Raw genomic sequence first — 22,933 nt, 5'->3', positions numbered from 1 at the left:
TTTTAGGTGATAATATCACTATTTATCATACAAAGAGAGAGAGAGGAAAACAGCCAACAGACCATGTTTAGAAGACTATACTGGGTTTTTACTAGGGATTGACAAGCTTCAGCATATATGTCAGCTACCAAACCAAGTATTTAAGTTTTAGCTGGCTCCTATTGGTTCCTAACATTTCCCTCCATGGAATTCACCCTGGTGGCAAGGGTAAAATTAGAAGTAAATGGCTTTGGAATAATTCTGTAGAATCCACCAGGTCTCGTTGCAGTATTGGAACAAAATCTCGGCTTTTAAATCCCTGTCCTAAGTAAAAGATAAATGTGAATAAAATATTCTAGTTAAAGAAATACCTGCAAAATCCCACACATTTAGAATGAGGTCTTTCTTCCCTTTGCCTCTTATTTGGATAGGCCAGTCCTTCACATCTATACCAACTGTGGCGCTTTGCACCCCAGGATCTGATTTCTTGCTTTTCGTTAGTTGCTGCAATAAGGTGGTTTTACCACTCCCAGTATTTCCCACAATCATAAGCTTCATTCGGTTATAGGGCACAGCCTTTTTTAACCGCTGCTGAAGAAACCTGGTATTTGAAAGACAAAAGTAAAATAATAAGCTGCTTAACACTGTTACTTAAGATATAGGTGAATTCTTAGGTGTTGAAATTTTTAAAATACCAGACTGTTCTAAAATATAGTGCCAAACACTGCTTAGCTCATGGACCTAATAAGGGCACATGTCTTTCAACACACTGTTAGTGCATATATTTTGTGAGCGATGTTAATGTAGTTGATAATGACTGGTAGCATTATCAAAAAAAATGACCTGTTATACTATCACCAGAAATAATCAAAATATGTTTGCAACACTAATTAGAATGCTAATAATTATGAAGTAATTAGCATTGTGTGTATATATATGTACATATATATGTGTATACATATATATATATATGAATTTCTTTAAATAACACAGATAAAACCCTAAAAATTACAAGGTATAAAATTTTACAAAGCCCCTATGACAGAGAATGAAGATAGAGTATATATGCGTACTGTTATACTAAACTTTGATAGTGAGGTCTTACTGGATATATTATATGTGCCTGTGTGTGTGCGTGTATGTATATATACTGTATACATACTATATATTGTATATATAATGTATACATTCATATATATCATACATACATATATATAGTACAAATGGAAACTGAGAACATATTGGTTATATTATAAATTAATACATGTAAACTATTATACTATCAGCAGATAATATGTTGCTTTTTCTAACAATCTTAATGAAAAAAATAATTGAAACTAATTCGAAGTGGTGTAGGTAGCTAAGCAAACCACCTTTAAATTAATACTAGATTTTAAATGTTCTTAAAAATATGTTGTATATAGAAAGTCATATTTTTAACTATGTTGAAATGTTGCCACAGTTTAAATTTAAAGGAGCAAAACTGAGACACCTGGGTGGCTCAGTTGGTTGAATGTCCGACCTAGTCTCAGGTCATGATCTCATGGTCCATGAGTTCGAGCCCCATGTCGGGCTCTGTGCTGACAGCTCAAAGCCTGGAGCCTGCTTCGGATGCTGTGTCTCCCTCTCTCTCTGCCCCTCCCCTGCTTGTGCTCTCTCTCTGTCTCTCAAAAATGAATAAACATTAAAAACTAAAATTAAAGGAGCAAAATAAGTAATATGTCAATTTTAAGGAATATTGACTGATCCATTAGATCCAGAATCTAATAGGATTCTGACCAACATTCTCAAGGATCTGAACAAAAGGCATCATTACTTTTCATGATTTAATTCGATGCTTGAGAAAATACAACCTGACAGATCAGATATTGTGCCTGTTATTATTGAAATCATTTTCTCACATACAACTTACGCTGTTTTGTTTTTGTTTTTTAATTTTTTTAGTGTTTATATATTTTTGACAGAAAGAGACAGAGCATGAGCGGGGGAGGGGCAGAGAGAGAGGGAGACACAGAATCTGAAACAGGCTCCAGGCTCTGAGCTGTCAGCACAGAGCCCGACGCGGGGCTCGAACTCACCGACTGCGAGATCATGACCTGAGCCGAAGTCGGACGTTCAACCAACTGAGCCACCCAAGCGCCCCTCTGTTTTTATTATCAATAAGCAAGAATATCGATGGCCCAAATGTCTAGTAAGAAGTCAGCACACTTTGAAAAAGTCATCCTTCAAAAAAGGAAATGATGCCTACAATTTCTAAAGTACTCCAGTCTCCCCTACTCAAAATGTTAAACACATTTACAAGTAGATATAGTGGCTTCATCATACAGCATAATACACTAAAAAGTAGTTTTGCTAAATGTTTACCAAGAATTGAACCAATTTTAATTTGAACATCTATCCAGTTTCAGGAGAGAAAATCATGGGAAACAATCAGGTAGAATAAAAGGTAGTCATGTTTAGTTTAGCTAGTGACAAAGCCTTTCTTTGCAAATTAAATCAAGTCTAGGGGAACAGAAAACCAAAGCTTTCCTCATAAAAAGATAAAAAGTTAAATGTAATTTAAGAAAATTTAAGCATAAGAGAATTAAGTAAGTATGTAGTTCACTGGTAATTCAACAATGATCAATTATATTCCAGGCTTTGCGTTAGGTGACAAGAATCACACTATGAGTGAATGCAGCCATGGTCCCTGCCCTGCTGGATATTATAGTCAAGTCATGGATACAGAGAGGTGACAAATGAGCTGACGCCTGCAAGATAAATATAGATAGGAGTAATTTGATGGAAATGGGATTAAATAACTTTACAAGTAGGTAATAGTAAGAATGACACACTGAAGTGGTGACAGAGAGTAAGATACAGTCCATTACCAAAGATATTTGAAGTTCATAATGTGTGAAGACCACAAGCAGTGATGTCTGGAGAGCTTTGGTGGTTTCAAAAATGACCAGGGTTAGCAGGTTATTCACCCTCACAGGCAAAATTGAAGTTAGTAATTTTATATCATTTAAGTATCTATAATGCTTTAAGATATAACAGACACATGGTAACTATTCACTATATGAAATGCAGCTTGAGAAGTCATTATACTTTGCACTATTTCTTTAGAACATATATTTGTAACAAGAGACCAAATAGCCATAATTTCCTTTTAGAGTCCATTTGTAATGAAAAGCATGGATAAGAAGGGAAAGCCATTCTCTCCACATCAGCTTGGCTAGGAGAAAATGAAAAGCTCTTCATTGGCACCAAATGAACCCATTTATTAAATAAAAGGCAAATGACACATAGCATATTACCATGAAACAGTACTATGTATTATTTCCTAAATCATAACTATTATATCCATCGAAGTCACAGACTAAAAAACATCTGAAGCAAACTTAATTTTAAAAATGGAAATAAAATTATCTAACCTTATGATGTCTTTGGCTTTACATCCTATATGTTTAAAATCAAAATTAAGATGTAGTTCATCCAAAGGAAGATCCCATATTTTGCTTAATTTCCCCATTTCATTAGGAAAGGATCTCAGTTCCAGATTGTAACTGACATCAAAGGAGGTCAGGTTTTCAAGACAGCCAATCTCAGGAGGAATCTTAATGAGATAAAAAAAAAAAAAAGGGCAAATCCTGTTGGTAGGAAGGAAGAAATGTGTGTTGCCAAGAAACAAGGTGCTTACTAGGAAATGAGAAAGGCTCAGAGAGCCTATCTGCAACTTGAATAATCTCTCAGCAGAATCTGTCATAGTTGTCAATACAAATATATGCAAATATAAATGACTTACCCAAAACAATATATATCACTTATTTATAATCTTTAAAGACCCATTCTCCCTTGGTAAACATCTCCTCCTCACAACACTGAAAGTAAAGAAGTTTTTTATATTTATCTAAATCCAGTCATCTGTGACTTCAGTCTGTTCCTTTACACTATGTTCTTCGGTAAAACTATAAAGATCTAGTTATAAACTTACATACAACATAATGTTCTAAAAATATAACTAAATGTTTACACTTTAGGTAGTATCCTGGTAAGGGGTCTTTTCATTTTTTCCTCTTCCAAATTGTTAAGCAGTGTGCATTACTTTTACAACAGAAAACATTGATTTGCTGACAAAAAAAAAAAAAAAAACAAGTAGCAAAAAAATATTCACAGTTTCTTTTTTTTAATTTTTTTTTTAATGTTTATTTTTGAGAGAGAGACAGAGTGTGAGCAGGAGAGGGGCAGAGAGAGAGGGAGACACAGAATCTGAAGCAAGCTCCAGGCTCTGAGCTTTCAGCACAGAGCCCGATGCAGGGCTTGAACTCATGAACAGTGAGATAATGACCTGGACTGAAGTCGAACACTTGACTGAGCCACCCAGGTGCCCCCACAGTTTTTCTGAACTTAATTCTTTTTGGCTTTCATATACAAAAAAACTTGAAGTTGGCAAAAATATTTTTTTTTTCTCGGATGAATGGAAAAATCAGTTTTAGATTTACAACAGAGGCAATGGAGTGAAGCAAAGAAGGCTGACCCACTGGGGTAAAGGGCAGCATGATGGAGGCATGCACAAGTTTAAGAAAATAGGAAAGTCAGCTGAAAAACACATACTGCGTATGGCTCAGCAACAACTTGGGAAATATAGAGTATTTGTGAGTCTGTGATGAGATCAGAGATTTAGCGAAAAATAAAACACTTAGAGCATTACACATATTCATAATTAAATATATATATATATCCATATAATTCTTCAAAACTAGAACACAAAGTGATTTTTAAGAAAGTTAACCTACGCTAATATGCCCCTTTACTTCATGGTAGGATTGGATGTTATTCAAAGATAAGAAATATCAAACATATTTCAAAATGGCCAATCCGTGATGTTTTCAAATCACAAAAGCACATTATTAAATCGGCAATCATTTTAAACAAATAGGATGACCTCTTACCTCTTTCAGTTTATTATGAGCAAGATGCAGTTTCTCTACTCTTGACCACACATGTGCTTTTTCGCTCAAGTCCAAGACGCTGATCTGATTAAAACTGAACAAGAGTTCCCTTAAGTTCAAAGATTTCCAGTGTGCAGGACTCGGTAGATATTGAATATCATTGCTGCTCATATCTAAGGACCGTAAGCTAGAACAATACAATGTCAACATAAAAGCCAAATGAGTGCTTCCACAACACGTGAGATAATATCACAAGCAATTTTCACCAGAGAAACAACTTTAAAACTAACATTATTTATATTTAAGTATGCATGTGTTCTTGTGTGTTCATAGAGACATATATGGGCTAGAAAAAAGTATGTCTCACTAGGAACAACATTTAAATGAATAAGGACCATTAAAAAACAAAACTGAAGCACAATTTCCTTACTTCAGAACCATGAAAATGCCAATCTTAGAATGAAAGAACAAGTGTTTACCAATGTTTATGATGCATGAGAAATTATAATTAACAAAGGCAAAAATGGTCATTTCTATACAAGATTTATAAATATGCCTTCTATACAAGGGTTACAAATATGTAGCTCCCTGCTTCTCTTTTCAATTTCCCTCGTTACTGGGAGGATTCTTCAGAAGTTATGTCCTGGAGCTAATTAATAACATGCAGGGGCATAACCTTTTAACAGCTTGTCTCAGTATGATAAATATCTCCTGAACATGATGTCTTGCTTGTGGTAGGCCCAATGCAAATTGGTTGCTTTCATGCAGGAATACACTCCCCAAAGTTTGCAGGAAATGACAGAAAAACACATGTCACATATAAGCGTACATGTGTAGGAAGAATACACAGTCAGTGATGGTGATATATTTGACCATGTAAAGGTTGCCTGGACTTTTGCAGTTATATACTGACCCCTTTCATGCAGCATATCTGAACCATGATGAATTGGTTCTACCTAAGCTCACATAGTGGTACTACCTTCTACACCAAGATTCAGGTCTACACGTTTTTGCTCTCATTTTACAATTATCCTGGATTCTGCCCTAACTGTCTCATAAAGATGTGTGAAAATAAGAAAATTAATTGGACTGTTTTAGAGAAAAGATGTGAATATCTAACAAACCATACAACTTAGATAAAGCCAAGAATCACCAGACTGTTCAAAAGCAATCCTTTTTAGCCTCAATGGGAACTTAAGCTGGCCAACTGCATATTCTTTTGTTTCACAGAAAATTGTTTTAAAGAAATATATACAAAATGCTAGAAATGTATATCTGGAGATGTTGTCTAAAAGTATAGAGTAATTAAGGACCGAATAATATTTTTGTTATTTGGGAAGAAACCTTTATGGTAATATATCTACTAATTAACTTTCATAAATATTTGACTTTCAAACACATTTTCAGGAACATATGTTTTTTTTATTTTTATTTTTTAATGTTTATTTATTTTTGAGAGAGAGAGAGAGAGAGACAGAGCACGAGTGGCGGAGGGGCAGAGAGAGGGGGAGACACAGATCTGAAACAGGCTCCAGGTTCTGAGCTGTCAGCACAGAGCTTAACGCGGGGCTTGAACTCACAAACCATGAGATCACGACCAGAGCCAAAGTCAGACGCTCAACTGATTGAGCCACCCAGGCACCCCAGGAACATATTATGTTTAAAATATAAGACCGCCTGTATTCTAGAGGTGCCTGTATACATGAGTTAAGACTAGAAGGTTGAGCCACCAGAGTTTAAGAATTGTGACTTTAGGCAAGTTACTTCATCTCTTTAATAAAATAATATTTTCATTATAAAGTGGAGATAATAACAGCACCTATTTCCAGTTTTATTAGGACAATTAAAGGCAGCATCCACCATTGAGCACTTAAAACAGTGTCTAACACATTCTACGCCAGATTGAAATTAATTATTATATGTCTGTTTGACATCTTCTATGGCTAGATTATAACTAAGCATTATTTGCCTATACATTATTTGCCTATATATTATTTGCCTATACATTATTTGCCTATATATTTGCACATATACACTTATGGATTTGGTTTATAATATATACAACACAGTTATAATGGTATTTAAGATAACATAGGAAGCTTTCATTTTTTTAATGAAACTAACTAGAAACATCCCCAAATACCTAGAGCTATATAAATTCTCCTAATCCTCACCAAAAATGTCTTCGCCAAACATTTCCTTGCCTCCACAGTCTGGATGAGATCCTCCCCGAGGTACCCTTGTATAACCCTCAACTTTTCCTCACAGCATGTAGCTTAGTTATTGAATGCCTGTCTTCTGACCCTAATTACTTATTCCCTGAGGACAGAGACTGGGTTTGCTTTGCTCATTAGTGAGGGAACCACTCTTTCTCCAGTTTTTACTCAAACATAAGTATAATTTCAAAGTTAATAATATCTTAGTAGCATATCAACCTCTGAGAGCAAGCAAACTTTTAAAGTTAAAGTGATAGCCACTATAATCTCAATTGTTTGTAATGGTGCAAACATTAATTAACATTAAATTGTTTCAAAACAATAGCACCCCGATATAAAAGTTAAAGAAAACACAAATAGCAACTTGGGTGTTTTGCCTAGTAAAAAACAAACATTCATAGATTTAAGAACATTAAACTGAATAGCTTTAGAAATCAATTATGAATTATAAATCAATTGATATGCCTAAATCAAAACCATGTTTCTGAGGGCTTTGTTCCAGCTCATGTGGTTTTAAAATTAAAATAGCAAACTTACTGTGGAAGATTTAAAATTGCTTCAGGAACACATGTAAATCTGTTTTGGGACAATTTTAGGCTTGTCAGAGAAGAAGGCAAAAAAGGCACAGCAGCTAAAAGAAAATAAAAGTGAGATGGGGACATTTTAATCATTTTAACTAGATTTCCATTAGATTTGACATAAGAACAGCTACCAAGGACCTGTCACTTAATTCAATTTCCATTTTCATGCTGACTTTTAAAATAAGGTAATTTCCTTACTCCTAACACTGAACATTAAAATAATACACCATCCTCATAAGAATATTTTCATCTGAAATCTAAACAATTATCTGAACACAAATCTCTGCCCAACATCTGTACAGAGTAAAAATTATTAGAATATTCATTCCAAATTATGTGATATTATGTGTACATAAATTATAAATTAATTCATATTACTCAAGTAAATATAACACTTTGAAAACTAATACACAATACAACGTAAAGATAAAAATTATTTACAGTACCACCTAATAAAGAGTGTTCTATGCAACAACAGTGGATGTTACTTAAAAGTATTCTTTGATCATATGATCTTAGATTGGGGAAACATTTAAGTAAAATAAGGTGAAATATCTCAGCATCCTCAATATTCTCATATATTTTATGAACTTCCAGAAAGGAAATACAGTATGAAGTATAATAAATAAAACTCTGTGGACACAATTTTGGAAACTGAGCAAATCATTCAGCCTATTTTTTATCTGTAAAATAGTGCAGCTACACTAGATTAATTCTGAGATTCTTCAAATATCTAAAGCTCTATGGTTCTATGAAAGTGGCTTGAGAAATTACTTCTTAGCATTTTCAATGGGTTATATTTTCTCTAGTAAAATCTTCAAGAGTCAAAGTGTTCCAAAACACTGCTCGAAGCTGTTTTCCTGAGAGGCTGAAAAGGAACATGCTATTATTTTTTACCTATATCTGAAACGTATTTGTGGCAAAATAAATGATTCTCCTCTTAAGAATTAAGAGGTTCAGATGCTGTATGGAAAAGACACTCATAAAGTCAAAGGACTGAAACTGTATTTCACGTGGGATTATTTGTAATGGTTAGTGGTTCTGCTCAGATATCACCTTCCTAGGGCATCTTTCCAAATGAAAGACCCTAAAACTACACAGTTGTTGTAGTGCAAAGCGAACAGATTTTGAACTTGGTTATATTCAAGTTTCCACTACAACTAGTTAATTCATTCTACACCTCTATGTCACACAAAAATCTCAGTCGATCAGAGATCATACCTATCCTACCCTATAGGATTTTTATGAGATTCAGCTGAGATGACGTATGAATCAAGCCTCAGGTTTCTTGGGATGCTCTCCTTTCCAGATCCAACTTAAGTGTCAGAGACACAGAAACCTTTCCCTGTCTCCACAGTCTGGATATGAGCCTCCACTCCCCACCGAGGTACCCCAGTAGCATCCTCAACTTTTCCTCACAACACTTAGCTTAGTTACTGAATGCCTGTCTTCTGAACCTAACTACTTATTCCCTAAGGACAGAGACTGGGTTTTCTTTGCTCATTAGAGAGGGAGCCACTCTATCCCCCATTTTCAGGTCCATAGTAGGAAAATGGGCAATATTCAAGAGGCCTAGAAGAAGGGAGAAAGGAAGAAAATATTATACAAATTTACAGAGCTTTTATCATTACTAGCTTCTGAAAGTTCCAACAAAATAAAATATTTTAGGATACGTCAAATTGTATTCTGCTTTTAAGCAGTATTAAAAAGTATTTTACAGAGTCAGTCAGTATACATGGATGGGAAGGTGCACGTGGCCTCCTTTTATCTTCTTGAGGAAGATAAAATATGGGGAGTCCCCATATATTTCCATAAAAGTATTTTGTCCCTTAATACTAGAATGTTCAGATAGACTACAAATAAACATAATTCCCTGCTATCTCACATGCTAAGAGAAAATGGAGTATTCCCCAACTTTTAATAAAAGTGATGATCATATTCTGTATTACTAGAATATCTTCTAGTATCAGAGCAAGTGCTCAATGAATACACATTAACCTTACTAATTTGAAAACTGTTAACTGATTAATTTTATTTCTAAAAGAAATAATAACAGTAACTATATTTATAATCCAAAAAATTGAGTAAACCTCAGTTGGGCACTCAGTATTCTGGCTTCAACCAGTTCATGCAGCCATATGCATTTTTAGTTTTCCAGACTAAAATGAACCACAGTATAAAGGACTATCTGGGAGTCCAAGGAAATGTCATTTTAGTCTATGACAACAGCAATCTGCTGTAATTTTTTAAATTGAAAATTTTTTCAGTATTAAAAATTTTTATGTTTTAGAATTTAAAAATAAACTAGTTTTTAGGGTAGCTTCAGGTGTACAGAAGAATTGAGCAGAAAGTACGAAGAGTTCCCTTAAAGCCCTTCTCTCTTCACCATCACTCCCCCTCCCCACACACACACATTTTTATTCTTATGACTAATAACTTGCATAGCTTGGTGTATTTGTTATAATTGGTAAGCCAATATTAATACATTATTATTAACTAAAAGTCATCATTTACAATAAAGTTCACTCTTCATGTAGTATGTCCTCTAGGACAAATGTATGATGACACGTACCCACTTTACAGCGTCACACAGAATAGTTTCACTGTCCTAAAAATCCCACTCACCTCCTCATTCCTCTCTCCCTCCCTCCAAACTCCTGACCACCACTGGTTATTTTGCTGTCCCCACAGTTCTGTCTTATCCAAAATGTCATATAGTTGGAATCATATAGCATGTAGCCTCTTCAGATTGGCTTCTTTCATGCAGCAATATGCGTTTAAGTTTCTTCCACATTTTCATGGCTTGAAAACTCATTTTTTTTAACCACTGACCTGTTAACTTTATATCTGAAATTCCCCCATTACATTTAAATTGAAATGCCACGTTTATATCCCCACCTGAAATGTCCATGTATGACTCATCCTCTAATACTGGTTAAAAGGAGATTCCCACAGGATACTTACCAAGATAATTCATTCTGGCACTGAAACTCTCCACTTTAGGACACGCCTCAAGGAAATCTTCTGATAGGGATGTAATGTGGTTTTTACTAAGGTTTAAAATTTTCAGTTCCTTCAGGCTTAAGTGGGAACATATTCCTGATATTTTATTTCTAGTTATAAGAAACAAAATGAGGATTAAATTGCATAAATTCATATCCTTTGAAGAAAAAAATCAAAACAATTTGCCTTCAAAGAATAGCATCAAAGCAGACTGATTAAGTTTTAAATTAGTTGTAAAAATTTAAGTCAACTGATAGAAACTATAAGATTAATTCCCTCAGTCTCTTCTCATATTATGGTTTAAAACCCATTACTATAGAAATAATGTCAGCATAATTTGTCATTTTTATGAAACTTCAATGTAAGGCAACCCTTTTGTATTTAATGAGCCCCTTTCTTACCCTTCTAAAATGAGCTGTTCCAATTTCTCTACCACATCACCAAGGTTCTCAGGAAAACAAGACAGCTGATTATATGACAAGTTAAATTGCTTCAAGGTTGGGCACTTCACTGCAGGATCCAAAACTACTGAGGGGTTGATGTCGTTTCGAGAGATATCAAGGTTGGCAATACAATTCATTTTCAACAAGTAAGAGGGAAATGATGTAAATTTATTACTGTGCAAGTCCAAATGTGTCAAACACTTCAGGGTCTGGAAAGACAATATTTTAAAATTCTCTAACCATCTGAAAACAATCTGAAAAACTTCAAATTAGCTAATATTTCTGCCTTCCATACCGCTGGTAACTAGAACCATTAAGAATTTTCCAAAAACCTGAAAACACAATCCATAAGAGAGCCTCAGTATAATGACTAATCCAACCATCCCTGCTATTAAATGGGTAAAAACCAGGAAAACATAACAGGTAACTGTCAAAGCAATTCAGAAAAACAGGGTTAAGAGCTTATTTCAGTTTTGTTTTGTTTTTGCAAATTATTCCCGCAAAGAGTGAAATGGAAGCAGAATAAGCCTCAACAAATATTTGAATTAATTAATGAATAAACAGTATGACATAATCCTGGGAATACATTTTTAAATACTAGCTTTTAGAAACTGTTATACATTTTAATATAAATATGACTTAACCAAAAAAGTAGTCATTGTATACAGGTTTCATTTTAGGACTTCCTCTTTTTTATAAAACTTTTTGTTTCAAATCTCTATTTTCCATTTTTAAGCACTTTCTAATTTTACCATGACAATAAGAAACTTTCCATTTATATGTCAATGTTTTAAATCTTTGGTATGGATTGTCATCAAAGGGCTACAATATAAAAAATAATCTCTTCTCTCTGCTCTTCGTTATATACCAATATATTTATCCTCACAGAAATCTAGAGTTTGACATCATTATAAAGCTTATATTAATGGATCTTTGCCCCAGAAGTTGTTTCAAAATATCTGTCACTGTTTCAGATCCTACCAGATTATTCAAAAAAATGTATTTTTACATTATTCATTCCCAAATTTTAACCAGGAAATTTTTTGGCATAGACACCTACAAGCGGTGATTTTAAAAACTGCCATCTATTGGTGCCAATTTAAAATTTCCTTAAGAGATTCTGAGCTGGTCTGGTCTTTAAATACCCTGATGTTTTTCAACCTGTCATGCTCTTCTCAAATCCTCTTTTTTTTTTAGCTAAGCTATATTCTAGTCCTATTTTACTTACTCTGTAACTAATACTTATTGAAGGTGTACCAAATGTCAGTCATTAATTCCTTCATGAATCAATTCAATAATCATCTATTAAGGCTCTACTGTATGGAAGACATTATGAGGCACTGAGAACAGACATGAACAAGCCTGAAACAGTTCCTGTTCTCAGGAAGTTGACAATTTAGTGAAGAGAATATACCTTAGATCAAAATTTATAAGTGAATGAGCACTGGGGGAAAAACATGGATGCCATGGAAATGTAAATCGGGTGTGTAGCCAACCTGGTCTGGAGGGATGAAGAGGAGAAGAAAAGAAAAGGGTAAGGACCCTTGTGACTTGGTGGATTTAGACTGGTGAAGAGGGGGAGAAGGAGAGAGTGAACACATTTCAGACATGGGTTGCAAGAAGACTGTCCTCCCTTTCTCCAAATACACACACTGTAAAGGAAAGACACCACTTAAATATACTTAAAAAATGCAACGTTAATGTTGCTTTAAAAAGTCTCAAAATTATCGTAAGCTTTATAGGTGAGAAAAGGGAAGAAAAATACAGTTTTTTCATCAAACTTTGCAGTTCAGTCTAAGAATTCAGTTTAATAATTTAAATATTTTATTAAGATTATTTTAATTCATCAGTGTATCTTTGGCTCTTGTCTACAGTACATAAAAATGATGAACAAAGTCAATATTCAGAGGACTATTCTATTGGCAGATCATTCAATACTTTAATTTTTGAAAATAGGAACTCTGAGCAAAAAGAATCAACTTTTAAGTCTCATATAATTTTAAAACTCAATAAATGCCTTACGGATAGCTTAGCTGAGCCTCTGTATTTCTGCAGGTAAGGAAATGAAAGCTTAGAGCAGCCAAAGTAACACTTATTGTTAAACAGCTGGTAGCTAAGCCAGAGCCAGGGCCACTAAACCAGGTGTTAACAGTCTACCTACTTTAAACAGTTTAAGTTGTCTTCTAGAAGTAAATAACTGAAGGTATAGCCTTGATACATCCTACCATGTACACATGTATCATCAGGACAGAACCTAGCATTCCTTTTCATCAGGTCCCCATCCTCAAAGATGTTCTTGAACACCACATAGACTGATACTAATGTGACAACTACAAGAAAGGGGGAATTACTATCCAATGAAGCAGAAGCAGATCCTTCTTTGTAAAGATTTAACCATGCAAATTAGATCAAACTGCAAAAGCTCTTCAAATATCCTGAGAGTAATAAGGATAAATTAAATTTACTTCACACAATTGTTGTGGAAAGTTTGTGAGTCCATTCTGGTGAAGCTCCAGCTTTTCAAGATGCTCCAAATGACCACTTATACAGCATTTCTGGCTTAGGGCATCAATGTCTCTTAGTTCATTTGCTGAAAGGTCTAATGATGTAATATACTCTCTCTCAGAAGCCAGGGAAGAAATGCTGTCTGAATGCCTCATATGGGATTGAAGTTTTGATGACCCTTTTGTCAAAAACAAACAAACAATGGAAACATAAGCAAGTAATTTAAGTTCACTTGGTAAATATTTACTGATCACCTACTACTGTCAGGATCCCTTCCAGGCACTGGAGATTCAGTAGAAAACAAACTACAGAGCTTACATTCCAGTGGCAGAGGTGGACAATAAATAATACATATTTAATCAAATGGTATTAGTAGTGTAAAAAAAAAAAACAATAGACCTGCAGAAAGAGACGAAGAGTTGCATTGGTGATGGTACTATTTGCATTTCAGGAAAGTAGTAGAAAGGATAAAAGAGTCAGTCCTACATAGCATCGTAAAAGGTAAAGTTTTAAATCTATAACTGTATTTCATTTTTCTATAGTGTGTGATATCATTAGGTACACAGAATTTGAAGGTTATGTACGATGAAATTAACACCCAAAAAAATTGAACAGAGGAAATTTAACTAAGTACTGTATTCTCCTCAAAATATCTATTTATTTACGATTATTGTCAAATACTTACTGAGTGAGTCATCTGAAGACAATATTTTTCTTTTTCGCCTCAGTAAATCTTCATGATCGAAAATGGGTCCCTATTAAACAAATAGACATTTATAATAAAATCACTATCATTTCTTGCAGCGAAGAGAACAGTTTCCTATCTGGTTTCCTTAAGGATCACTGTAAGACTTCCAGCAAAAGTACTCAGAGGACCAAGCCACACCATAAGACAGAGAGACCTAGCCTGGGCTCCATAGATACGGAGCTCTGAAAAAAAAAAAAAAAAAAAAAAAAAAGATAAATCATTTTGAGGTGTACTTAGTACACATATGGTCCCAAAAGCTCAAGAAATGTACATTTAAAATGGTTTATACATATATGTATATGTATATATATATATATATATATATATATTCTGTACATAAAGTTTCCATATATTAGGGAATTGCTGTACCAGTAGCTCCTAGCTTTGACACATAATTTCAGTTATCAAGAGAATACCAATAACAAAACACACAACATAATCACAATTAATCATAACTTACCAATGAGTTGGAATGTCTCTGCAAATTTGGTGAGCAACGCTGTAAGGCACGATCTCGGTAAAATTCTCCCACACTAATTGAATTGGATTTTCTTTTCACAAGAAATGAGCCTTCACTTCCTATTTTTAAATGATAAAATAAAGGCAAATAAGAAATGCTGACTCAATCATAAGATGCTAGTATCATAGTACAATCATAAAAGATAACACATATATTCATTGATGGAAATTTCCCAATTCCCACTGTAACAATTTTACAATAGAAATAATAAACTATGTTGGCTTTTCATTTTCAAAATTCAGCTACATTTCTCTTCATCCATAAATATTTACTGAATGACTATCTTAGACCAGATACTGAATAAGTGCAGAACAAAGATAAGCAGGAAAAACAATCCATGCCTCATCTGAGTTCATAGTACAGTAGGAAAAGCCAACTAAAAAAATAGTTACATGCTATAATAAATACATGTATGTACAGGAAGCAAAGAGTGTTTACACAAAAATCTGATCAATGTTATTCTTCTTGGTTTCTTTGAAATGCTTTTAGCAAATTTTCAAATTTTATTTAAATATTGGGATCACACTAAATTATTTAATATTCAGCAATCTTGACAACATCTCTATTTAAATTTCATATTATATGGTTTCATTTATCAAATGACGTTAAAGTAAAATAATGAGTTTAGTTGTCAATATTCTGCTGAGATAGAGGAGAGGAGCACACTTCTCTTTTAAAAAATTTTATTTAAGGACACCTGGGTGACTCAGTCGGTTAAGTGTCTGACTTCAGCTCAGGTCATGATCTCACTGTGGGTTTGAGCCCCACATCTGGCTCTGTGCTGATAGCTCAGAGCCTGGAGCCTGCCTCAGAGTCTGTGTCTCCCTCTCTCTCTGTCCCTCCCCCACTCACGCTCTCTATCTCTCTCTCTCTCTCTTTCAAAAATAAATACACATTAAAAAGATGTTTTTAATGTAATGTGTATTTATTTATTTTGAGAAAGACAGAAAGATCGCAAGCGGGAGAAGGGCAGAAAGAGAGGAAGAATCCCAAACAGGCTCTGCGCTGTCAGCACAAAGTCTAACATGAGGCTCAAACTCATGAAACTGTGAGATCATGACCTGAGCCGAAATCAAGAATCAGGCGCCCAACCAACTGAGCCACCCAGGCACCCTGAGAAGAACTACTTTTAAAATTATGGATTTTCAGGACTCCTGGATTGCTCAGCTGGCTGAGTGACTCTTGATTTCTGCTCAGGTCGTGATCTCATGGTTGTAAATTCAGGCCCGCAGTGGTCTCCACACTGAACATGGAGACTGCTTGAGATTCACTCTCTCTCTCTCTCTCTCTCTCTCTCTCTTTCCTCTTCCCCTCCCTTGCTAGCACTCTCTCTCTCAAAAAAAAAAAAAAAGAAATTATTCATTTTCAACAAAATAAGAATCAATAAATATATTTTTAAGTACAAAAATATATTACTGAAAAATTATGAGATCATAAATCCTAGCACTCTATCTTATAAGCATAAAGAATGAATTTTAAGTTTCAAAACAAATTATAAAATCTACATATCCAAAAGTCAATTTTGTAATATTTATATAAATCTTAAAGTTGAAACAGATACTTCCTACTTGGTTCACTATTAAAATTTAATTTACCCTATAATTTTAATTATTTCATGCTTAAGGAACTTAATAAAATAGACTTCAAAGTTAATTACATTTTTGTATCTTATAATAATTACATTTTCATAATTATCCCACTTTATGTTTGTGAAAGTTCTATGAGCATATTGTTTATAGAAGCAACAAAGGCATTTTATAATTATTTTTATGTCAGCAATTCTAACATTTTTCTTTATTTAAATTTTTTTTTTTCAACGTTTATTTCATTTTTGGGACAGAGAGAGACAGAGCATGAACGGGGGAGGGGCAGAGAGAGAGGGACACAGAATCGGAAACAGGCTCCAGGCTCTGAGCCATCAGCCCAGAGCCTGACGCGGGGCTCGAACTCCCGGACCGCGAGATCGTGACCTGGCTGAAGTCGGACGCTTAACCGACTGCGCCACCCAGGCGCCCCCATTTTTCTTTATTTAAAAATACATAATGAGAATTCTTATTTCAGGCATGATGGAGTAACAGACAGCTAACCTGACAACTCTCCCCACAGACAACTAGAAACTTGGAAGAAATATTTTGAACAACTGATTTCAAACACTAGGCAACCAACAAAAGGTTCAGGATGGTGTGGTGCCTGAAAGAAGGGAAACAAATTATATAAGCCTTACGCTCACCCTGGCTTTCTGCCTGAAGACCATTAAGGGCCACAGGCACAGGGAAAAGGAATTTAAACAAAGCCCAATGGTTTTCCTGAGATGAAGAGGTGGAGATCAATGCTCATGGAGACTAACTAAGCTGGGAGTTCTGGGCAGAGTCTTGAAAAAAGAGCTTCAGTAATTAGCACAGGGGTTTCCAGCAGATTTGCACTATAAGAAATGTAAACAGGAGTTCTTCAAGAGGAAAAAAAGGATACTAGATGGATCATATGGAGGGTTTAAGTCACCAAAAAATTACAATCCTTAATTGTTGTGCATTCAATAACAAAGCTCCATAACACAGAAAGCATAAACAGATGGAATTAAAAGAAGAATTAACAAATCCATGGTTACAATTTCAACATATATTCATCAAATACAATAGAGAGAAAAATTAGTAAAGATATAGAAGACCTAAAAAATACTACCAATTTGACCTAATTGACCCCACAATAGCGGAATACACATTCTTTTAAGTGACACATAGAACATTCACCAACACAGACCAGACAGTAGTCCAAAAATCAAGTCTCAATAAATTAAAAAGACTATAAATCATTAGATTCTCTGACCACAACAAAGTTATATATGATATCAATAACAAGGGGATATTGGAAAAGTTTCCAAATATATGGAAAACAACACTCTCCTAAATAATCCATGACTCCAAAAAAATCACAAAGGAAATCAGAAAATTTTCAACACTGAATATAAACAGAACATACAAAAATTGTGGGATGCAGCTAACGTGGTCCCCAAAAGAATTTGTATTGGTCTTAAATTTTTATACTAGAAAATAACAAAAAGGTCTAAAAATCAGTGTTCTAAGCATCCACATTAAGAATCTTTAAAAAGAAGAGCCAAATCAAATGAAAATAAGTAAAATAAAGGAAACAAAGATTAAAGCAAAAATCAGTAAAAAAGAAAATGGACAAATGACAGAGAAGAATCAATGAAACAAAATGCGGATTCTTTGAAAACATCAATCAAATTAATAAACTTGAGCCAATGAACATACAAAGGGAAAGACACAAATTACCAATGTCAAGATTTAAAGGATTTTGAGGTCTAGTAGAAATTGTGTTCTGTTGATTGGGGGCGAGGGCTGGTCTGTGTGATTGCAAAGGTGTACTGCAACAGCCTTTTTATCTGGGAGCCCCTGTGTCATTCAAATATCTAACTCTGAGTTGTACAAAGTGTCACATTATACTATCTGTACATTGTGCTTTCTAGGCAGATCTATATTGTGTATTTTTTGGAAATTTTTATTTAATTTCTTGGAGATCACTGTGAATGGATCAAGAAATCCAGAATAGCCATTTTTTTTTTAAATATCCATTTAAAATCTGCTCATTTAAGTGGGACCATTAGCTTGTCACCAAGCAGAACTCTTTTAAAACAAATTTAAAACTACTTGTGGCCTATATATGTTTAATCCTGATTGAAGAGGAAGCTTCTAACTCAACACAGTAACCAGTTGTAAAACCCAGACCTTTATCAACACCAGGTAAAGAATTTCAGGACTCATTTACAGATAGACAATAAAGTCATGCAATTTGAAAAGCAGTGTTTCATTGTGAAAGAGCTCTCAAATTCCTTTTAAAGCTAATCTAATAAAAAAGATGTATAAATGTTCTTGAAAAAAAGAATTAAAGATCAGGTATCTCTTACAAAGGTTAACAGGACAGTAGGAGAATTATTATGAATGACATTAAATACAAGTTTGGCAACTTATGTAAAATGGACAAATTACTTGAAAGTTGAAAATTACAAAAACTGAAGCAAGAAGTAATAGAAAATCAAAATAACCATAAAGCTATTAAACTTATTAAATTTATGATAAAAATAGCCCCCCCCAAATAAATTTCCAAACCTACATAGCTTTACTGGTGAAGCCTATCAAACATTTAAGAAGGAAATAATACCTCTCTTATACAAAATTTTAAAGACAATGGTGGAGTTGGAAACACTTCCCAACTCATTTAAAAGAGGCTAGCATTACTCTCCTAATTATAAGAAAACATAAAACTACAGACCAATACTCCTCACAGATGCAAAATGCTTTAACAACATTTTAGACAATCAAATCCAATAATATATAAAAAAGGATAATGTATCATACCAGGTGAGATTTATCCCACAAATGCAAGTTTAGTTTAACATTAGAAAGTCAATCAACATAACTAGCCATATTAATAGAATAAAGGGGGGAAATATGCCCATTTCAACAGATGCAAAAAAGCATTTTCCAAAACCCATTAGTAATAAAAAGGCTCAGCAAACAATTAGTTGAAAGGAACTTCCTCTATTTGATGAGGCTATCTATGAAAAAAACTACAGATAATATCATACTTAATGATGAGAGACTGAATGCTTTCCCCTTAAATTTGGAAACCAGAAACAATGCCTACTCTGAACACTTCTATTCAACATAGTACTAGAAGTCCTAGTCAATGCAATAAGACAAGAAAAACAAAAAAGACATATAGATTAGAAAGGAAGAGATCTGTCTTTATTAGCAATTGGCCTTATTGTGAACATAGAAAACTGTGGAGTCAACAACAAGCTGTTAGAGACACACGTTAAACAAGTAAGTCCACAAAATACAATATTAATATACAAAGAAATCAACTGTATTTCTCTATGCCATCAGTGAATTATTGGAAATTGGAATTCAAATACAATACTATTTACAATACCATCAGAAAATATACAATAAAAAAAATTGGTTAGAGAAACTTAAAATAATAAATGAAAATATATACATTTATATGTCAAAAGACTCACATTAAGATATCAATTCTCCTAGATTTATTATAGATTTATCTGAAGAAATTATTCATATGTTAATTCTATATTATGTAATATTAATAGTATATAATTAATAGGGTAATTCTACATTAAATGTATGTATTTAATTCTAATAAAAACTCCAGCACAAAATTAATTTGTTGACTCAAAACATATATGGATATGCAACAAACCTAGAATAGTGAGAGCAATTTTGGAAAAAACAAACAAACAAAAAACACCAGAGGATTTACACTATCTGATTCAAGACCTACCATTAAGCTAAAGTAATCAAGGCAGTATTGCATCAGCATAAGGATGAAGACATAAATTAATCCCACAGAATAAAGAATGCAGAAATAGAACTATGCTTACATGGTCAATTAAGTTGGACAAAAATGCCATTAGTTCAATGAAGAAATATAGTGTTTTCACAAAATGATGTTTAAAAACTGGATATCCATATGTAAAAAAAAGTACTGTCAATCCTTCAGTGACATACATGAAAATTACTTAAAATGGATTATAGACTAAATGTAAAAGCTAAGGTTTTAACACTTCTATGAGGAAACACGGGAAAAATAGTCACAAATTTGGGATAGGAAATATTTCTTAAAAGGAATAAAACACACAAACCATAAAAGAAAAAACTCAAAACCTGTACTTTAGCTAAATTTAAAATCTATGCTCTTTAAAAAATAACATTAATAAAATGAAAGACAAACTATGACAGGGAGAAAATATTTGCAATTTATATATTGTCAAAGGAATTCTACCTAAATATGAAGAACTCTTTATGACATAAAGAACTCTTATAATACAATAGTAAGACAACAACCCAACTAAAAGTCAGCAAAAGTTCTGAAAAGATACTTTGCAAAAACAAATGTGAATTGTCAATAAAAACATGAAAATATTCTCAATATCTATAGTCATCAGGGAATGAAAATTAAGCCCAAATGAGTTAGGACTACACCTTCACTAGAACGGCTAAAATTAAAGTGCCTGATGATATCAAGCAGTATAGTATGACAAAGATGTACAGCAACTAGAGAGTTCATATTGCTGAAGGAAGTGTACATGGTGTAACTACTTTGGAAAACAACCAGACATAAAAGAGAACATACTGTATCATCCTATTCATATAAAACTTAAGAAAATAGGGGCGCCTGGGTGGCGCAGTCGGTTAAGCGTCCGACTTCAGCCAGGTCACGATCTCGCCGTCCGTGAGTTCGAGCCCCGCGTCAGGCTCTGGGCTGATGGCTCAGAGCCTGGAGCCTGTTTCCGATTCTGTGTCTCCCTCTCTCTCTGCCCCTCCCCCGTTCATGCTCTGTCTCTCTCTGTCCCAAAAATAAATAAAAACGTTGAAAAAAAAAAATTAAAAAAAAAAAAAAAAAAACTTAAGAAAATACTAATTTAATCTAGAGGGACAAAAAGATCAGTAGTTGCAGGGACCAAGGATTGGGGGATTTGTGAAAAGGCATAAAAGGAACTTTTATAGATGATAGAAATGTTGCATAATTTAATAGTGGTGATGATTGCATGGATGTACAAATTTTTCAAAACCCATGAAAACACACACTTAAAATGGGTGCATTTTATTTCATATTAATTATATATAAATAAAATTGGTTTTAAAAAATACTTGGGCCAAAAAAGAAAATATGCGGGCCAGAGATTTTGAGATTTGGGGAGAACTCTTACTGTTTGCCCTCTCAAATACCTTTATGGGTCACCCAAAGTTTTCAACCATACTGTTAATAAAAAAGCACTACACCCCATTTTTACCAAATTGCATAATGTTAAATATGTCCACCCTAGTTACTGTCATTAAATATATTGCCATGTCAATTATTTTAAGTTATTTCAGGGGAATTATAAAAATATTAAAATTACTTTATTTCCTCTAAAGGTAAAAACTTTTTAATGAAGCATTTCCTATTTGGCAAGCACTCTCCCAGACATTTTACATACATTTTTTCTAATGCTAGAAGATTTGCAACACTATCTTCAATAAGGGTGAGGAGGATACAAACCCACAAAAGGACCTTGTCAATGATGGAACATGGAATCCAATTCTAGTCTGATTTAGTGTTTTCGCTACATTAGTCACAATTAACTGATCATGGTTAATATTCTAATACTTTGGAAGTGCAGATACATTTTCTTGAGTCATTGCCTTAACTGGAATTAGTGAGCATTAACTATTTCCAATGATGAACACATGTTTCCTCAAGTTTTACAAATGAATTAAATCAGATTTTTGTCTCAGTTTCTACCGTTCAACACCAGTGCATAAATGTTTTAAAACATAAAGGGAATATTTCTTTGGAATACATACCTTCACTATCCAGGTCGTCACTTTGACCAAACACACTGTCTACACAAGAGTCTGGAATGAAGGTCCATTCATCAAATTTATCAAGAACTTCTTCAGGAAAATTCCCATCGCTGCCTGAGGCTGCTCCTTCTTCCACAACACTTTTCATCTGATATCTGAGCACCATTCTTGCTAGGGTGGATCCTATATCTACAATAAAAAGATACACCAGCAAGTTACAAATCAACAAACATAAACACAAATCATACCAAAGTTCTTTCCAGAGAAATTTTTATTCTTTCCAAAGTCACTTTGTAACCATGATATTGCATAAAAAGCAGGCAGTGAATTTAAATTTTTTAGAAATCATAAAAATTTACTCAAAGCTTTGGTGGAAGTGACAAAACTGAATATTTATGACACGAACTTGACCCGGGAAAGAGCCTGGGCTTTGAAGCCACACAGACCTGTGCTCAAATAACAGTAACAGCACTTGCAAGTTACATAAGCTCTCTGAGTGTTAGTTTCCTCACTTGGGAAATGGAGATGACAATGTAGGATTATGGAAAAGATTAAAGGAAATGGTGCAAATAAAATGTTTACTTAGCACAATGCTTAGAACACAGAAGATGCTCAATAAATG

At 33.9% G+C, this 22,933-nt stretch overlaps 1 protein-coding gene across 3 annotated transcripts in view; it reads right to left on the bottom strand.

The window, feature by feature from the left end:
• The window catches only part of LRRK2 (leucine rich repeat kinase 2), a 139,174-nt gene that overhangs the window by 60,617 nt on the left and 55,624 nt on the right, over positions 1–22,933 (bottom strand). For all 3 annotated transcript variants that reach the window (XM_030322197.1, XM_030322199.1, XM_030322200.1), the window contains 10 exons: positions 22,312–22,500; positions 14,870–14,988; positions 14,347–14,416; positions 13,622–13,839; positions 11,115–11,365; positions 10,675–10,823; positions 7,667–7,760; positions 4,914–5,100; positions 3,396–3,577; positions 351–580 (listed from right to left, as the gene is read on the bottom strand). In XM_030322197.1, the coding sequence (XP_030178057.1) occupies positions 351–580; positions 3,396–3,577; positions 4,914–5,100; positions 7,667–7,760; positions 10,675–10,823; positions 11,115–11,365; positions 13,622–13,839; positions 14,347–14,416; positions 14,870–14,988; positions 22,312–22,500 (1,689 nt within the window). The remainder of the gene's footprint in view (positions 1–350; positions 581–3,395; positions 3,578–4,913; positions 5,101–7,666; positions 7,761–10,674; positions 10,824–11,114; positions 11,366–13,621; positions 13,840–14,346; positions 14,417–14,869; positions 14,989–22,311; positions 22,501–22,933) is intronic.

This window comes from Lynx canadensis, chromosome B4 (genome assembly GCF_007474595.2).
Source record: "Lynx canadensis isolate LIC74 chromosome B4, mLynCan4.pri.v2, whole genome shotgun sequence".
In the NCBI taxonomy this organism is placed as follows: Eukaryota; Metazoa; Chordata; class Mammalia; order Carnivora; family Felidae; genus Lynx; species Lynx canadensis.
The sequence above is the reverse complement of the archived record's forward strand: the minus strand, read 5'-3'. Positions and strand labels throughout refer to the sequence as shown.